The 19,464-nt window shown below is 43.1% G+C and overlaps 1 protein-coding gene across 4 annotated transcripts; it reads left to right on the plus strand.

The window, feature by feature from the left end:
• The first annotated feature begins 5,923 nt into the window (after nt 1-5,923).
• Nucleotides 5,924-17,716, plus strand: DMRTC2 (DMRT like family C2). 4 transcript variants are annotated; one of them, XM_033158282.1, is made up of 9 exons: nt 5,924-6,072; nt 7,109-7,352; nt 8,284-8,450; nt 10,004-10,101; nt 10,835-11,000; nt 11,666-11,783; nt 13,809-13,884; nt 15,115-16,111; nt 17,487-17,716. In XM_033158282.1, exons 2-9 carry the CDS (start codon nt 7,120-7,122, stop codon nt 17,654-17,656), a joined length of 2,025 nt encoding a protein of 674 aa, XP_033014173.1. In that variant the 5' UTR covers nt 5,924-6,072; nt 7,109-7,119; the 3' UTR covers nt 17,657-17,716. The 4 variants fall into 4 exon arrangements, with proteins under 4 accessions (XP_033014173.1, XP_033014172.1, XP_033014171.1 ...); XM_033158281.1 differs by lacking the exon at nt 5,924-6,072 and having other exon boundaries at nt 6,996-7,352; nt 15,115-15,921; nt 15,952-16,111; XM_033158280.1 differs by lacking the exon at nt 5,924-6,072 and having other exon boundaries at nt 6,996-7,352.
• Nucleotides 17,717-19,464: the final 1,748 nt, after the last annotated feature.

Below are 19,464 nucleotides of genomic sequence, written 5' to 3' on the forward strand. Positions count from 1 at the left end.
TCCAAGCTCTGCTTCTGCACTCAGGATATTTCCCCTGGAAAGGCTGGGTCGAGGTTGGGAAACATTTCCCCCAAGGGCATTTCCTCTTGGGCAAGCTTCGGGCCAGAGCAGTGAATGTGAGTGACTCCTACCATTTTAAAATATCAAAAATGAAAGGACTTATTTCAGTTAGGCAAAATCTCTTTGAGGAGAGCGCAGAGCAGGGCTGGTGAGAGGTCTAACATGGGGAAAGGAGGTGTGGTCCCAAGGCCTACAGGGTAACATTTGGCACCCGAACCCGAGATTCCCCATCCCTTAGCTAGATAAGGGAAGGGCTGCCCATAGGATCTTTGAATGCTTTTCTTCAAGAACTATGAAAGTAACTATTCATTCACTGCAGGATGAGTGAATGAATAGTTAGGTAGAGGGGCAGGCAGCTGTTTTGTGCATCAGGAAATGGCAGCAAATTGTTTGTTCTTTATTATTACTGCGTTTTCACTGCCAGCGAGGAAAACAGACATTTGTGGGATTTTCTGCTTCAGGTGCCAGAATCACTTGACTACTTGCTCAATCCCTTGCATAGCCAGCAAGAAGGGGCACGAATGGAAAGCATTTGCTGCTTCACCACACTCAGCAAGATGTATCCTGCCAGCCCTACCTTGATTTGGCCTAGGTCATTCCTTCCTCAGCCTGAAAGTCTGAAATCCAGGGCTTGTGGCTGTTTCTCTCAAGCTAACAGCTAGGCAGGGCTGTGGAGAAAAAAGGTGGTACTCACATAGTTAATTTTCTGGCTGGTCTGGCTCGGAAAGGATGAATGCTTGGAGCAGTTCACAACACTTCTGCTCTGACGGCAAACTCCAGTGGCTTTTTATGGTAGCGGCTCACATGAATTCCCCTCACTAGGTGCTTTGACTGAAATTAGAATTGCTTAAGGAAAGGTTTCAGTTTCCCTTTTCGTTTCCTGTCTTAACCAGCCAGCAGGACTGCTTGTTCTCAGCTGACTATAGAAGGAGGGGTGAGGTGGAGGTGCTGGAGGCTGGAAGATCCCACTGTTTGAGCAGGGCAAACTGCACAATCCCTTCAAAAAGCTCTAAATTTGACACATGATGTGCTGCCCTGTAGCTGCTCGGCTCCCAGCACTTGGTGACTCAGCCCACAGCAACGGCATTTCATTTCCGGTCGTCAGCGTCAGTGCTTAAGTCCATAGGAAATTATCCTGTTTGCACAGAAGGCCACAGAAAAAGTATTTCACCATTTGGTGCTGTGAGGAGGAAAGAAAGTGGAACCCATTCACCCAAAATGGGAACACTGTTTTTGACCCCTTGATCTTTGCCAATTCTGCACAGAAAGCTTTTTCAGTGCTGGCACTCACTGATCCTTCCACAAAGAAAGACTTCTGCCTGTGTTCTCCAAAACAATGTTGCACTTATGCCTCTTTCTCAGAATGAGCATCAGCAGTTCCTGGAAAATAGGGTGGCAATTTCCAAAGATAGAGATGTACGAGAAAGGAATGCAGCTCAGTGGTACAGCATCTGTTTTGCATGCAGACGGTCCCAGGTTCAGTCTCCAGGTGGGGGTAGGACGGGGAGAGATTCAGTTGCACCACAAGCTTTTCAAATGGCAATGCAATACAAAAAGCACAATGACAAGGGGTAGCCAACACCGATGTTGATTTGTCCTTTTGCTTAAAAATAAATGTTGCCAACAGGCCACAGGGTGCTTTACGACAACATTATAATAATAAGCCACACAAGAACTTGCAAACAAAAGCAGCGGCATCAAACTATTTTCAAATTACTTCCGTCACAATTCCCCTTGTCCAGAAACCTGCTGGAATAGGTGTGCCTTCACCTGCTTTCTAAAACAAAATGATAAGGTGGCTAGGCACACCTGAGTGAGAACATTCCAGAGAATGGAGCCACCACTAAAAAGGCCCTTCCATTGGTCCCAGAGGTATGCACTTCATCCTGCGCAGGGACCACCAGTCAGGCATCATCCATTGACCTTAAGGTGCAGGCAGGATGGTCTGTGAGAAGGTGTTTCCATAGGGCTTGTCCACATGTAAGCATTTTTTAGCTGTTAATCTACTTCCCACCCCACCATTCAAATTGCATTAGACTAGTTAAGACCCATATGTATTTGAATTTGTATCTGGGGAGTAATTTACAATTCATACCAGTAGGTGTTACCTTTCATCTTTGTCCCCACCTTCTAATTTATTAATTCTGTTACACCAGTTATGTACTGGTAGGGCACATAAACAGATTTCTGCAGGCGCAACTTGTTTTCGTTTTCTTGTTTTGTCCTGTTTTAATTCCCCTGCCCAGGAAGGGTGCAAAAGCACACAATTTTTAATGTTGCTTGTTTGTGCTGTTTTCTGGTTTGGGGGAAATCCGAGGAATCAAAATAAATATATACGGCTACACTCCTCCATTCAGGAACATGCCAAAAATAACATTTATACTTCATTCTTTACTGCACTTTTAAACGAATCCTCTCCCCATATTTTTCTCCCTGCTCTACAGTACTTTTAACACAGTAATTTCTGCCCTTTCCTTCTATTTATCATTCTGCATCTATTTTTCACAGTGGTTCAGCCCAGCTATTGCAAGCTCCCTTGCTAATCAAAGAAAAATCAGGCTCTTATTATTTATTCCAATTGTCCCTTTGCAGATGCATCTTTATCTGACCCACACCAGGTGTCACATACAAAGCCAGATGTGGAGCAGGTGGACATGGTTTGAGGGAAATGGCCTCATTTCTGAAATTAGGATCCCTGGTGGGCCTAATTTGGCCTGTGAGCTGAGGGTTTCCCTTCACTGATTTATTCTCAGGGACTGGTCTGTTTGTCACATATAGAAATCAGAAGGGCGTTGCCGGCAAGAGACAAATGGAAGATGAGGAAGCAAATGAGCCCTTATTATTACGTCCCTTATTATTACGTGTTGTGATATTCTATCAGTAGTAGATAATTCTTCCAGATGTTTATCCTTGTCAAGTTGTTGGTGTTGCTTTTGATGGATGACAGAGGGGACTGATGCTCTGATCAGATCAGACCACCCCTGACGTACGCATCCACAAAGATAAGAAGACCATCAGTGAGACAAATTAATTCCCACCCCAACATTAGGCAAATCAGAAACGTATGTTGAAATCAGGCCCCATCAAAATAACCGTGAGCTTACACAGACATTCCCATTCCTGTCTTCATTCTTAACTGAGGTAGTATTGGCCAATGGTAGGGGGCTCCCAAAAAATATGTTTTGTGTGACAAACCTATAAAAAGACCCAACTGAATGATATAATGGAGTTCTGTTAAAATCCTTGGTTCATAATAGTTTCCTTTTGTTCATAAAAGACACATAGCCCAGTTGCTATAAATACCAAAGATATGGCATTTGGGGAGTGAACTTCTGAAGAGTAAAATTATGGGAGTCTGGCCGTGCCAGCTTACCAAGGATGACTCCCCTTATGTAGGCTTGTTATCTAGGTGAACATAAATCTCAGACTACAATTCTCCTTTCTTTAGTATGTAGGCTTGTATCTATGTAGGCTTCACGCACATCAAGTTCCAGACTGGACATCTAGAAGGGCTGGACGCACATCAAGTTCCAGACTGGACATCTAGAAAATTGTATCCAATGAGTGTTCTGCCAGCTACCCTCTGCAAATGTCTGCAGTGTTTTGATTGGATTTTATCTCTAAAACCTATACAGTGGTACCTTGGTTCTCAAACACCTTGGTACTCAAACAACTTGGAACCCAAACCCTGCAAACTTGGAAGTGTTCCAGTTTGTGAACTTTTTTCGAAAGCCAACGTGCTCCATTTTGAGTGCCACGCTTCCAATTTGAGTGCCACACTTCCATTTTGTGTGTTACGCTGAGGTCTGTCTGTTTTTGCTATTTATTTTGCGTTTTTGTTTGTTTTTGTGGCTGTGTGGAACCCAGTTCAGCTACTGATTGATTGATTGATTGATTGACTGCAGTACATTGTTTATTGCTTTCATTTTATGGAGCAATGGTCTCATTAAATAGTAAAATTCATGTTAAATTGCTGTTTTAGGGGTTGTTTTTTAAAAGTCTGGAATGGATTAATCCATTTTGCATTACTTTCTATGAGAAAGCACACCTTGGTTTTGGAACGCTTTGGTTTTGGAACAGACTTTTGGAACGGATTAAGTTTGAGAATCAAGGTACCACGGTAAAAGGTCCAGGGGGATAACACCCCCCCCCCATTCAGCCTTTGTGGAAGTGACCGTGCTGAACCTATTTACTGCAGTAAATAAACTTTTGGACTCTTTCTTCAACCCAACTCATGAGTACTAGTGAGACAGCAGATTTGCCCTACAACAGTATGACTAATATATAATCAACTAGCCCCTAAGTCTCTCTGCAGCTCCAATTGCCCTTTCAAGTGGAATAGCTTGAAATCGGAATTAACAGCCTGCATTTCTGTGATTCGCCTCCTCTGTAGCTAGCAAGGAAATTATAATTCTTAGTGGGCTATTTTAATAACATTGCAGGCAAGTAACTTGTGTGGATTTATTTACAAGCTTGTACTAAAGAATACAATTGTATTTTTATTCCATGTCCCTCTTTCATATCTATCAATCTCAAGACAGTGTCCGGACCGCCACATATTATATTCACAGCAGTCTTGTATATAAATATAAATGGATGGTTTATTTTGGTAGCTAACTGACAGGCAAAAAAGAAGAGAAGTTCTAAATGTGATTAGAACAATGTTGGAGAAATCCTGGTCAGTATTTTAAATTTTTGTTTTAGCTCTATCACGATAAAAAAATATTTGGTTGATAGACATGATGAATGTAAATAAGTCAATAAAATAAGTAACAAGAGCAGAGTACATTGAAATCCCCACTCAGCCATGAAGCACGCTGGGTGACCTTGGGCCATCTCAGTGTAATTTACCTCACAGGATTGTTGTGAGGGTAAAATGGGTGAAGAGAAAAAGATGCATAGCACGCTGACCTCTTTGAAGGGAAGAGGGAACATAAATGCAGTGACAATTCAGTTTGGGATGATGCCCTTTATTTTGCAGCACAGAGGTGCACAAATCCCAGCTACTGATTCAAGCTGCATTTAATTTAATAAGCTAACAAACAAGCCAAAAAATAAAAAATTGTAACTTTGTTTCAAAAAACGTCACGTAAAGAAGCGGGGAATGGGGAATAGTTTCAGACTCCTAACACACTGGAAAAAAGAGTCCTTTGGGTGGCTGATGCACTTTTAAAAACCATCATTAGTGCCTTGGGTTTTTCATTTTTGTTGTAATGGCCTTTCACGCAAATTAGGGGTGAGGGGAATTCCATCCAAGTCAAGACAAGCCAGGTTTAGCTGAGGGGCTCGATCCCTTTCTTGGGTCTCTTGCTCATTCTATCTATCTTATATATATATGTACAGTATATTCTTCATTACTCATTGGTTCAGGGCAAACCACCCAAAATTTTGGAGAGAACCAGAGCATTCTGTGGGCACTGTATTTTCTACTGATCTGCCCCGAGCATATTATTCTGTTTTTTAAGGCATCCCTTTGCCAACTTTTTTCACCAGCACTGTTTTTGAAACACAGTGATTCTTCCCTTCTCCCCCTATTTCCCCCACAATGGTTCAGCCCAACTGTTGCTAGCTTCTTTCCCCTCTATACTTTAAGCGGACTTTCTCCTAACTACCACCCCACACCGCTCGAGCACCAGACGCTCTCGTCGCTCATTGGCTATCTTTTTTTGCAGTTGGGAGCGAAGAGCGACAGTTTAGCAGAAAGCACTCAAAGTAGCAACCTGGCGAGGGGCGGGGGCGAACGAATGATTTTTGTCTGGTCACGGGGGCTAAAGGAGAAATAAAAGGCCACTCTTCATTGGCTCGCCGTCCAAGCAGCGAATGATAGGAATGCTGCGATTGGTTGACGTCGGAATTAAAGCGAGTGCTCCGCGAACCGTTTTATGTGCATGAATGCTTGCTTGCCTTTTATAATAGCGTTCTGAAATACTCTTCAGTTCTCCTTTTTTTTTGTCACGCCGCTCCACAAAAGTATCCCGTAGCCAATATATATATCTGTTTCAAAGTGACATGGTAATGCTATAAAAATGTTGCCTCAGAACCTTAATTAGCCGCCGGAAATAAAATCTGCATTCTCCTCACTCAACAATTTTTTCCCATAGTATTGACACCTTCATTGTGAGGGCATTACTAGCAACCATCCCAAAAGATCCCGCCATCCTGTCAAGAACAAGATGGTGTCACTATTGCCTGTAGTCACACTCAAGTTAATTAACTCTGCTATCTAGTGACATGGTTCCCTCATAAACCCGCAGTGTCCTGATTTTCACCCAACTGCTTCACCTCATTTTGACACAGTGCATGAAGTGCCCTTCCAAAACTTCCTCAACAGCTACCTGGCTTCAAACACACCCCAGCCCTTTAAAATTATGTCATGTTTCTGTAGTAATTCCATGACATGAGTCCCTCTCGGTCATGTCAAGATTATAGCGGCATAATCTCCTCCAAGAGTATTTCATATTCTCCAGAAGCAAATGTTGGTAATTTGGGTGGGTCCAGGTGACAGTAACCAGAGCAGGCCTTCGCATGAAGCAGTTGTTTTGTGCATCAAATTCCAGAGGGGTTGCCATTTTCCCCGACTCTAATCTCCATCTCTGTGGCTGCAATCCAAAATATACTTACTTGAAAGTGAATCCCCTAGAAAAAGGCAGGGCTCACTTCCAAGTATGGCCTGGGATGTGCTTGTCATAAAAAATTAAATAAAATCAGCCAATCGCCTTAGGGCCATTTTCCATTTTCATACTGGGAGCAAAAACGCCAAAGGCCACACCTTTGACCTCACATATTTATTACCCTCTGTCTGGGTAATCCTGCTCCACCAGCAGCGGTGTGCAACTATCTAAAATGGGAAAGATGCCATTTTTTAGGCATTTTCAGGCATATTGCAAGATTGTGATGGGAGGGTATGCATTTGAAGTGGTCAAGGCACACATCGGGAATCCTTCAAAGCTGGTTTTAGTCAACATTTAGGATGGGCGGCTCTGTTTGGATCGAGGAAATGGCCTCACATTCCCTTGAGGAGACATTATGTTTCTCCCCTCCCTTTCAGGTTCACACACCATGGGAGACAACGAGGATCCTGACGCGGCTGCAGCAGCACCAAACATGCAGTGCTCCCCCTCAGACTCCACCACAGATGACAGCAGCACCCAAGATGATTATGCGCTCCCCGCCATCGTACGCTCTCCAACCTGTGCCCGCTGCCGCAATCATGGCATCCGGGTCCCACTGAAAGGCCACAAGAACACTTGCCAGTTCCAGGGGTGCCAGTGTGAAAAATGTATCCTGATCCTGTACGTCTGGTGGGAAAGCAAGATGGAAGTGGGTGCTGGCCCCTGGCATTGTGGGGATTTGTGTTGAACGTAGCACAGTGCTGGTCTCAGTAGGTGGCACTGTTCCCTTATGAATAAGGCCTTTGTCATATTAAGCTGCAAGTACTACCTCTCCCCTTTGTGCTTTGCTTGAGGTTTGCTAGCTCCGCTGCAAGCCCATTAATACTTCCAATGATGTACGGCACAATGTTTTTCTTTTTAAAGTACACTCCTTGCAACTCCCTGCTCGGTATCCTAAAGGAAGAATCTGTATGTTGTATGCAAATGTGCATGGATGGCTAAGAAAACGAAAAAGGCAATATGGGGGGGGGGTACGACTAGGGAACCAGGTAGGTTAAATATGCATCTGAACCCCCAAAGCAGGGCAGTCCAACTTTTCATACCAAGTAAGCCGCAAGAGTACTTCAACATGGAACCTGCAGTCTACACACTGCCTTGTCACCCGGGAGGAGGCAAGGCCAAGACTTGATGCCCCCACCCCAAACCTTTGCACTGCCTTTCCAAAGCTGGCTAGCGAGACACCATGCTTTGGGAAGGAGGTGCTAGGCTCTGGCAGGGTTCTAGATCCCTCTCACTTCTTTCCTGAAGCTGAGGAAGCACTAACTAGGCTTTGGGAAGGAGGCGGTAGGACCTTAGGACCCTGCCAGAGAGCCCTCACACCTTCTTCCCAAAACCTCTCCAGGGAGTAGGAGGGCATCAAATGTTGCCAAGGGCTGCAAAAAAAGCCTCAAGGGCCACCGGGCCATGTGCTGGGCCAAACTGCTCCAAAGAGAAAAAAGCATGTTGTTTTACATCGTAGGGAAAAGGCCAAGAATTCTTTGCTTGTGTGTGATTTGTTTCTGCCCACTCTACCACTTTAATTCTTTATTTATTTAATGGTTGCTCCCCCCAGGCAGAGACGCCGGGTCATGGCTGCCCAGGTGGCCTTGCGCAGGCAGCAGGAGATGGAGCTGAGGAAGCTGACCAGTGGTTTGCTGCAGCTTCAGGACAGCCCCACATCAAGCTCTCTCCACCCGGCCAAACTACCAAAAGGGATCAAACCATGCAGGGGAGACATAGGTAAGCTGCTATGAGAACAGGAAAACATGGTACATTGAATTACTGGTATATAAAATTTAAAAAATGCAAAGGACTGAACCGTACTCCTCATTGATCTGAATTTGCTTCCAGTCCTAAATGTGTTTAGGATTATAGCATTTAGCATTAATTATATATTGGGAGCAACTGACTTTCTCAATCGCCTCTGAGTTCTAAAACAAAAGAACCCCATCAGAGAAAAAGGTGGGGCATAAATATATAACAATAATAACACAGGCTGCCAAACATAGGGGAGCAGAAAATATATGTCCGATATGAATGGCTGCAATGAAATAAATGGGGATTTGTGCTGGCAAAGAATGATTTTTGCAAAATCAGCTCCATGAGCCCTTGCAAACAGATGCTTTGAACTTAGAGGGAAAAGCTGATTAGGAGTACACACAAAAACTAATGAGTGTGAAGAGAGTTAAGTGTATTCTCCCCCCAGTTTTTCATGCTCCAAAATTATCCTCCTGAAACTGCATTTCACCCCCCCCCAAAAAAACCCGGTTTGTGGGGTGTTTGTTAAAATGTGTATGTAGTTTTGTCCTTAGGATCAGGGACTCAGGGACTGCTGCAAATCCAGCAACCTTTGGCTCTTTCTCTCCTTGAAAAAAATCCATTCAGGCTGGTATTTAGAAGCATTCTGTGTCTGTGTTTGCTTTTTTAATTCTCCTTCCCCGTTTCCTTTTTTCTTTTGTTTGTTGTGTCTTTTAGGTTGTAAGACTGTGGGCAGGGACTGTTGCACTACTGACATTTGTAAGCCGCTCTAGGAATCTTTTTTGGCTGAAGACTGAGTAAAAATGTCTTAAATAAACAAATACCATATCATAGGAGGTAAATTGGCTGCTTGCCAGACTTTAAGTAATAAATACACTTATTTATTTTAAAACAAAATAGAAAATTCTTTTCAGTAGCACCTTAGAGACCAACTGTGTTTGTTCTTGGTATGAGCTTTCGTGTTCATGCACACTTCTTTTAAGTATTTTTTACTCCATTATTTTTCACTGAAAAAGTCTCCTGGAACTAACAATTTTTTAAGACAGTCCTTGCCCTCAAGCTTACAATCTAAATGTTGTGGCAAACAAGGCGGGAAGGGAGGCGGGAAGCAAGCTCAGGCATCAGTTCTTAAAGTTTCAGTTCTTAAACAACCAACTTCAGATAATCTGATGGAATAGTACTGCTAGGGGACAGCTCAGGGAGGGTTGAAGGTGTTAGTCTCTCATCGGAGCAGGCCTGTATAGAAGGGGGGCTGCCGGGTACGCTTGCCGCAGACCTTGGAAGGCTAAGATAGCCAGGAATCCCTGTTGTGCCTGCTGGACCTATGCTGTCATGCCAAGAAAAAGCCTCAGGCCCTGGGTCTCAGACAAGCTCTGCACGGGCCTGCAGCAAAGTCAATGAAATAGCCCTGCTTTCCTTTGCTGTGCAGCATGACAGACACCAAATGAACTACCATTACATGACTTTTTCAAAATTCAGGCAACATTCCAGTTCACAGCTAGTGACCCACAAGCTTCTTCTCTTTTGTTGTACAGACAGGAAAGAGAATGAAGAACCCTTGAAAGATTCAGAGGATGGACTCAGAGGGGTTCCAGGGCTCCTACGACGACAAAGGCGGAGAGCAGCCAGGAAGGTGAGGAAAAGGGACTACTGTAGATCACTTACGGTATCTTGTCTTCTTGTTTGATGGGGTCATTTTAACAGTAGATTGTGGTTGGCACTTGCAGAAAGAGATTTCCGGTCTTCTCTTTATACTGGCAACAATATGGCTTTTCCAAAGCTAAACTCAGCTTTGTTGTCATTGTGTTGTTAGCAAAATGGCCAGGAAATGAGAAATGAAATAAAGCTGGAAGCCTTGAAATGTAGATGTCCTGATATTATCAAATTAAACATAAAGTAGCCAGCCACATATACGTTTGCCAGCATAACACTGGAGTCACTATTAGCACTTAGGGGTGTTTTTTTTTGGTAAGGGCTGCTTCCCCTTATATATCCAACCTGAGCCTGTGGAACTCCCTGCAACAGTAGGCTTGGCAGGCGTGGGCTGTGCCAGAGAGTGGAAAGGTGTCCTCCCTGGCAAAACTGCTCTGGAATCTAGGTGTAGCCTGTGATGCCTCCCTTTGTTTCCTTCACTCCTTTAAGATCTAGGAGACTTGACTGATTCTCTGGCTATAACCTCACAGAGAATGTCCTATATGATGCTATCAGGATTTCCCAAAGATAATTAATATATTTCATGTCAATTAATGATTTGAGCAGAAACTTTTTAAAAATTGCTTCTTTTATTTGATGAAATAATTTATATGATGTTTGCAATATTTATAAGCTGTATTTGTATTGCATTTGCATTGTGCATTGTTCTCTAGGAATGTTCTTGGTTGCCTCTCCCTCACTGTTCTAAAGTGACAGAGCTGCCGTGGGCCCTTAGAGGACATCAACCACCTCATACTGCTTGGTTCCCACCTCCGCTTCCTATGCCCCCCGCACCCTTCTGCCCATTCTTGCCTCAGGAACATTCTTTTCAGTTTCAAGGTATGGTAGGTGGGTGACCAATTTCTCTAGTAAAAAATCTGGTGTAATCTATTTATTTATTTTGTTGCATTTAGTAGTCTGCTCTTCATTGAACATTTTCAGTCACAGAGCAGGAAACAACTAATAAAATTAAACAAAGTAAAAACAGCAGCATACAAAAATTACAAAAAACCCCCGACAACTATTCTGTCACAAGGGGGAAAAAGCAAAACTACAAAAACCAAATACCGTGGTAAAAAACAAACACAAGACAGTCAAACGTTTTAGACAACTAACTGTCTTAGAAAGAGTTCCTACTCCCTGTTTCACATATAGAAACCCACTTACTCCCCCTCTGTCTCTCATACAAAGAAGGCCCCACTCTGAGCCAACAGACCCTCACCCTGTGATTTGATGGCTAATATTTTAGTTGCATGTAATTAACAAAACCTAAATGATCATAGCATATGCTACAAAAGATATATTGCACTTATACTATAATAGCAGCAATTATATAAGAACTTAATGTAACCTTTCCAGCGTCCTGGTGTTCTTTAAAACAGCCCTGAGGAACAAGGTGCTGCTTCAGAAAGGCTGGCCCTAGTTCTGGTTTCTTATATTGTAAACACCATGTTGGCCTCTGTATTCAGGGTCTGACCACGGAGCTTGTTTTCCATCCCCTGCAGGTTGTGATGGTAATGAAGCGTTATACATGCCAGATAGTTATATGACAGCTCCAGGACAGATGTTTCACCAGACCCCTGGCACGTCCTGGTGCTTACCTTCACCTGCCGATCTGCCCAGGTATTTTGTGTATAGCGTTCCAGCATCGGGAATATTTAAAGCTAAGTAATAGTCTGTGACTGAAAATTTAAAAATAGGAATATGGTATGTCTCTATAACAGCTAATCTAGGGATCAGCCAGGAAGACTAACTGTAGGTGACTGAAATCTTTGGTCATTATAATTGTAAAAACTAGAATAGGTCAGTATGAATATTTCCATATGCAAAATAAATTTAATGACTGCTTATTTTGCATATGAGAACACATTTCTGGTGAAAATAAGGGAATCCTATCACAATGATAAGAAGAAGTACTTGCAGAGTTATATCGTAAAAAGAATGTGGACATTCACTAGAGTTGCTAGATCTTTAAAGAGGTGGCCCTGGTCATATCACATTCTCAAGCATAACATGTTGGATGAGGTCTGTAAAAAGTAACATAGCTCCAGAGTAAGTTTGAACTTTTGAGCTGGCAATTCTACCACCTGTCCACTCACATTTTGATGAGCACCGCAACCCCAGAGTCGTCTGCGAATGGACCTAACGGTCAGGGGTCCCTTTACCTTTATATGATGAAATATTTGCTCTCTGTGAAATATTTTCTTGTCCAAAATGTTTATGCTCATGGCAGTTGTGTAAACACCCTAAGGAAAGTCTGGCTGCGGTAATGTTCTGTCTCCCTGCTCTGCTGAGGATTCAAAAACAAGAAGCCAGGACAAGACAGAGAGCAAACAGTTGGTAATAGTACCTCTGGGTATTAATCACTTGGTTGATTTAGCCATCAGGTAGTGCCTCCCGCATGTGGGAATGAGCATGCCTTTTGGCTACGATCCTAAGTGCACTTAGCATAAATGTTCAATTAATGTCAATTAATGTGACTTCTGCCACAGTGTTTACAGTACAGTATCAGGGTGTATATTAGCTCACTAATCCCAAGAAAGGGCTAATCCAGCTAATGTCAGGGCTGTTGAGGAATAAGTCTCTGCTAGACACAATGCCCATGATTTAAGATGGGTTATTTATTAAGTGATCTACTTCTCTATGTAAATTATATTGTAAGTAGAAGGTAAAGTTACTAAAGTAATTACAGTGAAGTCAAAGGGAAGTATAAAAGGTAGAGTTTGCTATAGAAATTTATGAGCTACATAGCAGATAAGCTGGTGACCCTTTTGGCCAACTTCTGTTGCTAAAGGAAATGTTCAAACTTTCCAGTTACACAGAAGTCTTAATCTAGAGCAGGAGTGGGGAACTTCAGACTCAGGGACTGAAAGTGGCCCTCAGAACTCTCCCCAGGCAACACACCTCATTAGCCCTGTTCTGCACCCAAGATTTTTTGCCTGGTTGGAATATGTTATTGAAGTGTGGTGATGTTCTTTCCTTTCCTGGATAGAGGGTAGAGAGGGGAAACCTCTGACTTTTGCTTGGCCTACTACAAAGTAAGCATCACATCTGTTGCTCCACCCACTTTTGGGCATACATGCGGCCCCCAGATGGTTACTCACAAGGGAAAGTGGCCCTCAGGCTGAAAAACATTCCTATCCCTGATCCAGAAGAATCTAGTGGAAGCACAAAGTCACAGATATGAAGTAGACATAGCAAAGACAGTGCTAGAATAATTGTCTTTTTATGAGTGGAACCAAAGGGTGGTATATGCCTTTACTGCTAGAATAATGTATTTGCACACAAATTATTTAAAGAACAATTTTAACTGTTCCATGTATCTTCAGGTCCTCTATAATGAATAAACAGAAATTGCTCCAGTGGAAGACACTACCTAATCTATTATTTATCTTTTATTCTTTGGCACTGGTACAGCAACAGCTGTCTATACTAACAAACATTTACTGCAAACAGCAAGTTGTGGGTGGAAATGTAAAGTGAACTTGGGAGAATGACAGATGCAGAAGCCCCTCTTCCCCCTCAACAGTTTGTGGTTTAGCAAGGACAGAAGGCGAGTGGGAGACAAGCTGCCAGTAAGGAACTTTATAAACAGGATTGAATGTGCTCTCTGTCTTTCTCTTCCCCCTCCCATCCACCCTCTTCCAGCCGCATGGCCCTGAATCCCCTGAGTGGCAACATGGATTTCAGCAGACGTCCAAAGGCTGCACCTTTGGGAGGTCAGGTATTTTGGTCCTTGTGTCTTGCACAAAAATTGTACATGAGCTGGAATTACCTTCTCCCTCCTTCCTGAAAGATGGGAACACACATTTCAGTGATGTTGCAGGTGGTAGCAAAGCTGGCAATTGGAATTATTTAGTCTGCCCTGTTCTGTGGGAGGGTGAATACACACATGATAAATATTCTTTCCTGATGTCTCCAGTTGGTGGCTCACAGGTGTGTTAGCTTGTCTCAGAGAAATGAAGAGTAGTTCAGGGTCTTGGAATGGGCAACCTCTTTATTAATAGTAGAACTGATGCTTCCCCTATAAAAGCCCCATGATCCATTTTGTAGGTGATTGCTTCTCTGCCACAAGAAGGCCCCAACTTGCCAGAGCCTTATATTGGTAGAGGGCTTTCATGGGCTGGTCAAGTGGTTTAGTGGGAGAGGGTAAAAGTGGGTCTAATGTTAAGTTATGAAATGCCAGAGCTCTGGCTGCAAAAGAGGAACTGCTTTGTAAACAGTAAACATTATCCCTTGGAAAGTGAAACAACTCCTATTCCTTTCCGGCCCTTTAAATTGGACTAAGCAGAATGCACTGCTGGGGAGAACACAAGCAATGATTGGCAAGGCTAAATGATATCCATTCAATCAAAGAATTGTTATTTGGCACAGGCAATTGATAAAATGACTAATAACTGGTCTATATTTCACTCTGTATACGTGGAAAGCAGCCAGAGTTGCATCTCCACCCTATTCTAATCTGAAACCTTTATTAAAATATTCCTTGTTGCAAGTGCCCATAGCACAAGCCAACCTGGGGCTAGATTAAAATTAAGGACCTACAGCTGTCTTGCAGCACAGGCCGGTTGTGTGTCATTCTTATTGCTGCTACCCCTTTTCTTTTTTCTTCTTAACTCTGGCGAGGAAAAGGAGTCCAGAGGTATGAGCTGGTTACCTGCATGGGTGACTTCAGCTAGCACCTTCTCATCAGGGTAACACTTCATGCTTCTGGTGAAGTGGACTGTAACCCACAAAAGCTTATACTATAATACAATGGTTAAGTATTTTAAGGTGTTGCAGGTCTCTTTGTTCTTTCCCACAAGCAAAGAAGGATGCAAGATTTACCCTGCTCTTATTCTGTTTCCCAAACTCTGCAAAAAGAACAAGCAGGATCTGTACATGATGTTCATTAATCTAGTTCATGTCTATTTGTTAATCATGAGGTTAATAGTCTCTCCCCCTCTCTCTTCAGCCAACCTCTTCTGCTCATGTTTCGGTCTGGCCCACCAGGGGGTTTATCTTCTCCCCCCTTTCTGAACAACAGCTGCAGAAAGAGGCCGCTGAAGCCCTGATGGTGCTGAGAAATGCTCCCCAGCCAGGTTCCATTTTGGCCACTTCCAGTCTTCTGCCCCCTACCAGCTCTGCACCTGCTCTGTTGGCCTCATCAGCTTTCACACGCCCCTCAGCAACATTTCACAACCCTGGGGTGGCCAGTCCCTTCCAGCAGCATCCCTCATACTTCATGCCTCCATGTGACATTCAGCCTGTAAAGGCTTCCAAGGACATAGCTTTGAAAGGAACCCAGCCGTCCCCAGAGTCAGTTAGTGCTCATGGAGAACAGGCCCCAGGGCCTCTTTTCCTTCCTTTACTCCATGGAAGTGCTCTTCCCCAGCAGTACAAAAATGTCCATCTATTCTCAATTGCTCCATCCCGGCCACCCCAAGTGGCTACTTCTGTAATGGTTTCCAGCATCCAAGCTGTCAAACCCAGCCTCAGAGGGACTTCCAGTGTCAGCCACCACCATTTTGCCCCAAATGTGGCAGCCTACCACACAGCCTCAGGCTCCATGCCACATACCATCTGCATGCCACAAACTGTAGACAGTGGTTGGATTTCAGAGACAAATGTTGAATTCCTTGCTCCGTCTGGCTCCACTCACAGTGGCCCTCAAATTCTGCCCTTCTGTGTCCCACCAATGGATGTGTCTGTCACTTCAGTGCCCCTACAAACTGGCATCCCATGCACTCCATTTGGGATGGAACTGCACATGCTTCCCAGGCTGTCACTGTTGAATCCTACCCCCTACATTATAGCTCAGGAAGGTTTCCCAGAGCCAGTTTCCCCCCCAGGGCAGAAATCACAACAATGCCATCAGCAGCAGAGCCAAGAAGGAAAGCATTCAAGCAAGGGACAGGAAGGAGAAGAACATGGCAGAAGCCACAATGCGCCAGGGATCAAGGATCCAGAAGGTAAACTATAGACAATGCAGCTGTAATCGATGCCAGAATGACTAATATATGTTATCAAACAGTGTCTCCAAAAGAGCAATGACATGTGCAGAAAGCACCCCGTACCCAAAATCTAACTGTGGGCTATATATAGAAAAGGAATATAGAGATTTTATTTTTCTCACACACAACACACTAGAACTTAATGAAAGTGATTGGCAGTAGGATCAGGACTAATAACAAAAATAATTCACACTACACAATCAACATGGAATTGGCTGCAGAATGTTGTGATAGCCACTAGACTTTTTTTTTTAAAAAAAAACCATTAGATAATTTTTTGCTGGAGGATAACAGTTATGATGATAGTAATATTGGTAAACCTTTCAGGGCTGTTGTAAGGGTTATTGAAAGAATGTATGCACATATGTGCATTTGAGCTTTTAGAAAAACTCACTATACAAAACTGAAGTATTTTAAATTTTGGAAATGCCCTTCCATGATGCAGCACTACTACCTGTAGCAATTTGTTTGCTTTCATAGGAATTTGCACAAAATGTTAAGCACATGTACAGACAGACATGGAATCTGGAATGAGGGAATCTTTACTTCTCTTTTGCTGGGTTCTTAAAAAAGATTTGAACTGATGATGTATAGGAACATTCCTACCTTTAGCAAGAACAGTCCTTGCAGAGAAATTGTTAAGAATGCACACAAACTAGCTTCAGCAGGTTTCTCCTTTATCAGGAAACCTGATTTCAGTGACCAAAACATACCTACACCCATATTGCTTTTTTCCTAAATTGAGAAGTACCAAGTTGCAGTGCAAATAAGAAACCTGCTCTGGACATCTCATATAGCTTTGCTGGAATTCCTTTGTTTAAACACCATCACCTTTGTATCAAGAGGTTACACAGGAGGTCATACAGCTGGGCTCCTCAGAACACAGACAGAAATATTCAAATCACTTATTCCGGATTTTTCGCATTGCAGTCAGCTTGAGAATCATGGTATTTAAGGATCATGGTCATAATGATGTGCAGAGTACCCAGAGTGTCTGAGAGAAAGAATTCAAAAGGGGCAATTACGGTGTTGCCACTTAAGAGCTATTCATACAGGGCTCCTGCACTGTGTCAACTTACTGCTTGTAGCTGACCTGGGTTCACACTGGATCAGGCAGAAGGCAATGCAATTCCAATCATGTTACCTTCTAGCTGACCTGGAACAAACCCAGGTCAGCTACATGGTATTTACAAATAGCAGGCTGACACCCTGCGGGAGGCCTGTCTGAATGGCTGTCACAAGATCAGTGTGATTGTTGTATAGGTAGGAACAGGGGAAGAAGCCACTGAGCTGCAGTGTTAGAGATCTAACAGGGTTTCTCTGTTCTGTGTAGGTTCTACAGAAGCATCGCCTGACTTCCTCGCATCTAAGCAAGCATGCAGCCAGTCTGTTCAGCAAGCCTCACCAAGCCAACAACAGCCGAGCCACCTCCACCAGGCCAACACCTCCCCCTCTGTTTCCCTAAGCATTGGCCAGATGGGCTCCATCTCCCTCCCCACCTAGGCTTCTGACAGTGGGAGGGTGCCTGCATATATAATACTTTCTGAAAAGAAGATCTCTCCCGATCTTTTAACAGGGCATGGTCAGGGGCACAGCTTCTGCATTTATTTCCTTCAGATCCCCAGCTGAGTTATTGCAACCACTTTATTGTGGCAAGACAAAGTCAGCATCGCTTAACACATTCAATTCCTTTTTAACTAGTTCAGTGCCAGAGTTTTTGAAAGGGTTTTGAGAAAATGTTAGATTTTAAAATAGCATGTTGGAGTAGCTTTCTAACAAATAGTGTAAGCAGTTAATGTTCCTTCTTGAAGAAATGGGATTATCGTAATGGATTTCTACCATTTAAAAATAAATCACACTGAAATGATTAATGAACAAGACATGTGTTACGTTCCCTACACGACCTCTGCCAATAAAATGTTGAGACACAGCAGCAGTTGTTTTGGTTTTTATCCCCAGGCTGAAGTTTGAAAGATTTTTCACTTTGCTTTATCTAGTGCTATTTCAAGAAGGATTCAAGTTTTCTAAATTTGAGCTATACTGAAACTCTGCACCCAGAATATATTAATAGGGTTGTATTTGTAAGCTTACGGAACATGTTGGTTTTTGAGGGTATGCAAGAACACCATGAGTGAAAACCACAAGGTAAGATGAGAAAACCATGTGTCACAGATAATTTCTCCTTTGCATGCTGAATTCTTTTACAAACACTTCTATATATTTTCAAACTTATATCCACAAAAAGAACTATAAGTATTTTTTAAATAAAAAAAGTTCTCAAAATTCTGTGATGTGTACCAGATTCCCATATACATATTCCCATATACCAGTACATATACAGTCACAGAGAGCCTCTGCAGCAAATATCAAGCAGATGTTAAAATGAGGTTTGTTCTGCAGCAGTAGATCATACTATGATCTCCCTCACCCCAAACTGGACTGTTCTGTTGCTCTGCCTTTCTGCCGGAAAGGGGAGAAGGATGGATGTATTAGCAAGAGGTGGTGGGGCCATGTTCTGTTTGTTCACACTTCTAGAACAGTCTTTCATTATCAGCTCTCCAAACCAACAGAGCCCACATCACAGTTTGCCATAAGCAATAATTCCAGAAACAAGTCACTCAAACCATCCCATTTATTTGTTTATTAGAAAGATGGGTATCCAGGCCTTCCAATGCATTCATATTGTACAGAGCAACAAACAATTAAAATACAAGCCTCGATTATTAATGCCAGTTAAGCAGAAATAGCTTAGAGACCTTTGAATTTCAGATACAGGGACAACAGCAACACTAATTTCCTCAGGACATGCCTTCTCTACAATGTCAGTGTTTTACCTCTTGAAGCTTGAACCTTGCAAACTATAGTTATGAGAAGAGGCTGAGAATTATCTGCTATTGTTCTCTAGACCCCTCAGAAGGGTGTAGGACAATCCACCTAGTGTGTGGTACAGGCATGCCTGCAGTACCATGCCTTCAGGGTTGATCTGCAGCACTATTCCTTCCTATTGCTGTTCTGTGGAGATTCTCAGGAAAATGGGTCCCCTGTGTGGCTGAGAGAGAGAATGCAACAGCTTTCCACTGGTCAGTTCCTATTTGGATATAGGTAAAAAAGTAAAGGACCCCTGGATGGTTAAGTCCAGTCAAAGGTTACGGGTTGCAGCGCTCATCTCGCTTTTAGGCCAAGGGAGCCAGTGTTTGTCCAGAGCTTTCCGGGTCGTGGCCAGCATGACTAAACCACTAGCGTGCTTTTGAACTACTGTAATAACGCACAATGTTTCTTCACACGTGAATGTGAATATTCAAGTGCCATTC

The sequence above is a fragment of the Lacerta agilis genome, chromosome 8 (assembly GCF_009819535.1).
Source record: "Lacerta agilis isolate rLacAgi1 chromosome 8, rLacAgi1.pri, whole genome shotgun sequence".
In the NCBI taxonomy this organism is placed as follows: Eukaryota; Metazoa; Chordata; class Lepidosauria; order Squamata; family Lacertidae; genus Lacerta; species Lacerta agilis.

Coding starts and splice junctions, on each gene's coding strand:
- DMRTC2 (XM_033158280.1), top strand. CDS start 7,087: ATGTTTCTCCCCTCCCTTTCAGGTTCACACACCATGGGAGACAACGAG. Junction 10,102..10,834: donor GGCGGAGAGCAGCCAGGAAG/GTGAGGAAAAGG, acceptor ATTGTTCTCTAG/GAATGTTCTTGGTTGCCTCT. Junction 11,001..11,665: donor ACATTCTTTTCAGTTTCAAG/GTATGGTAGGTG, acceptor CATCCCCTGCAG/GTTGTGATGGTAATGAAGCG.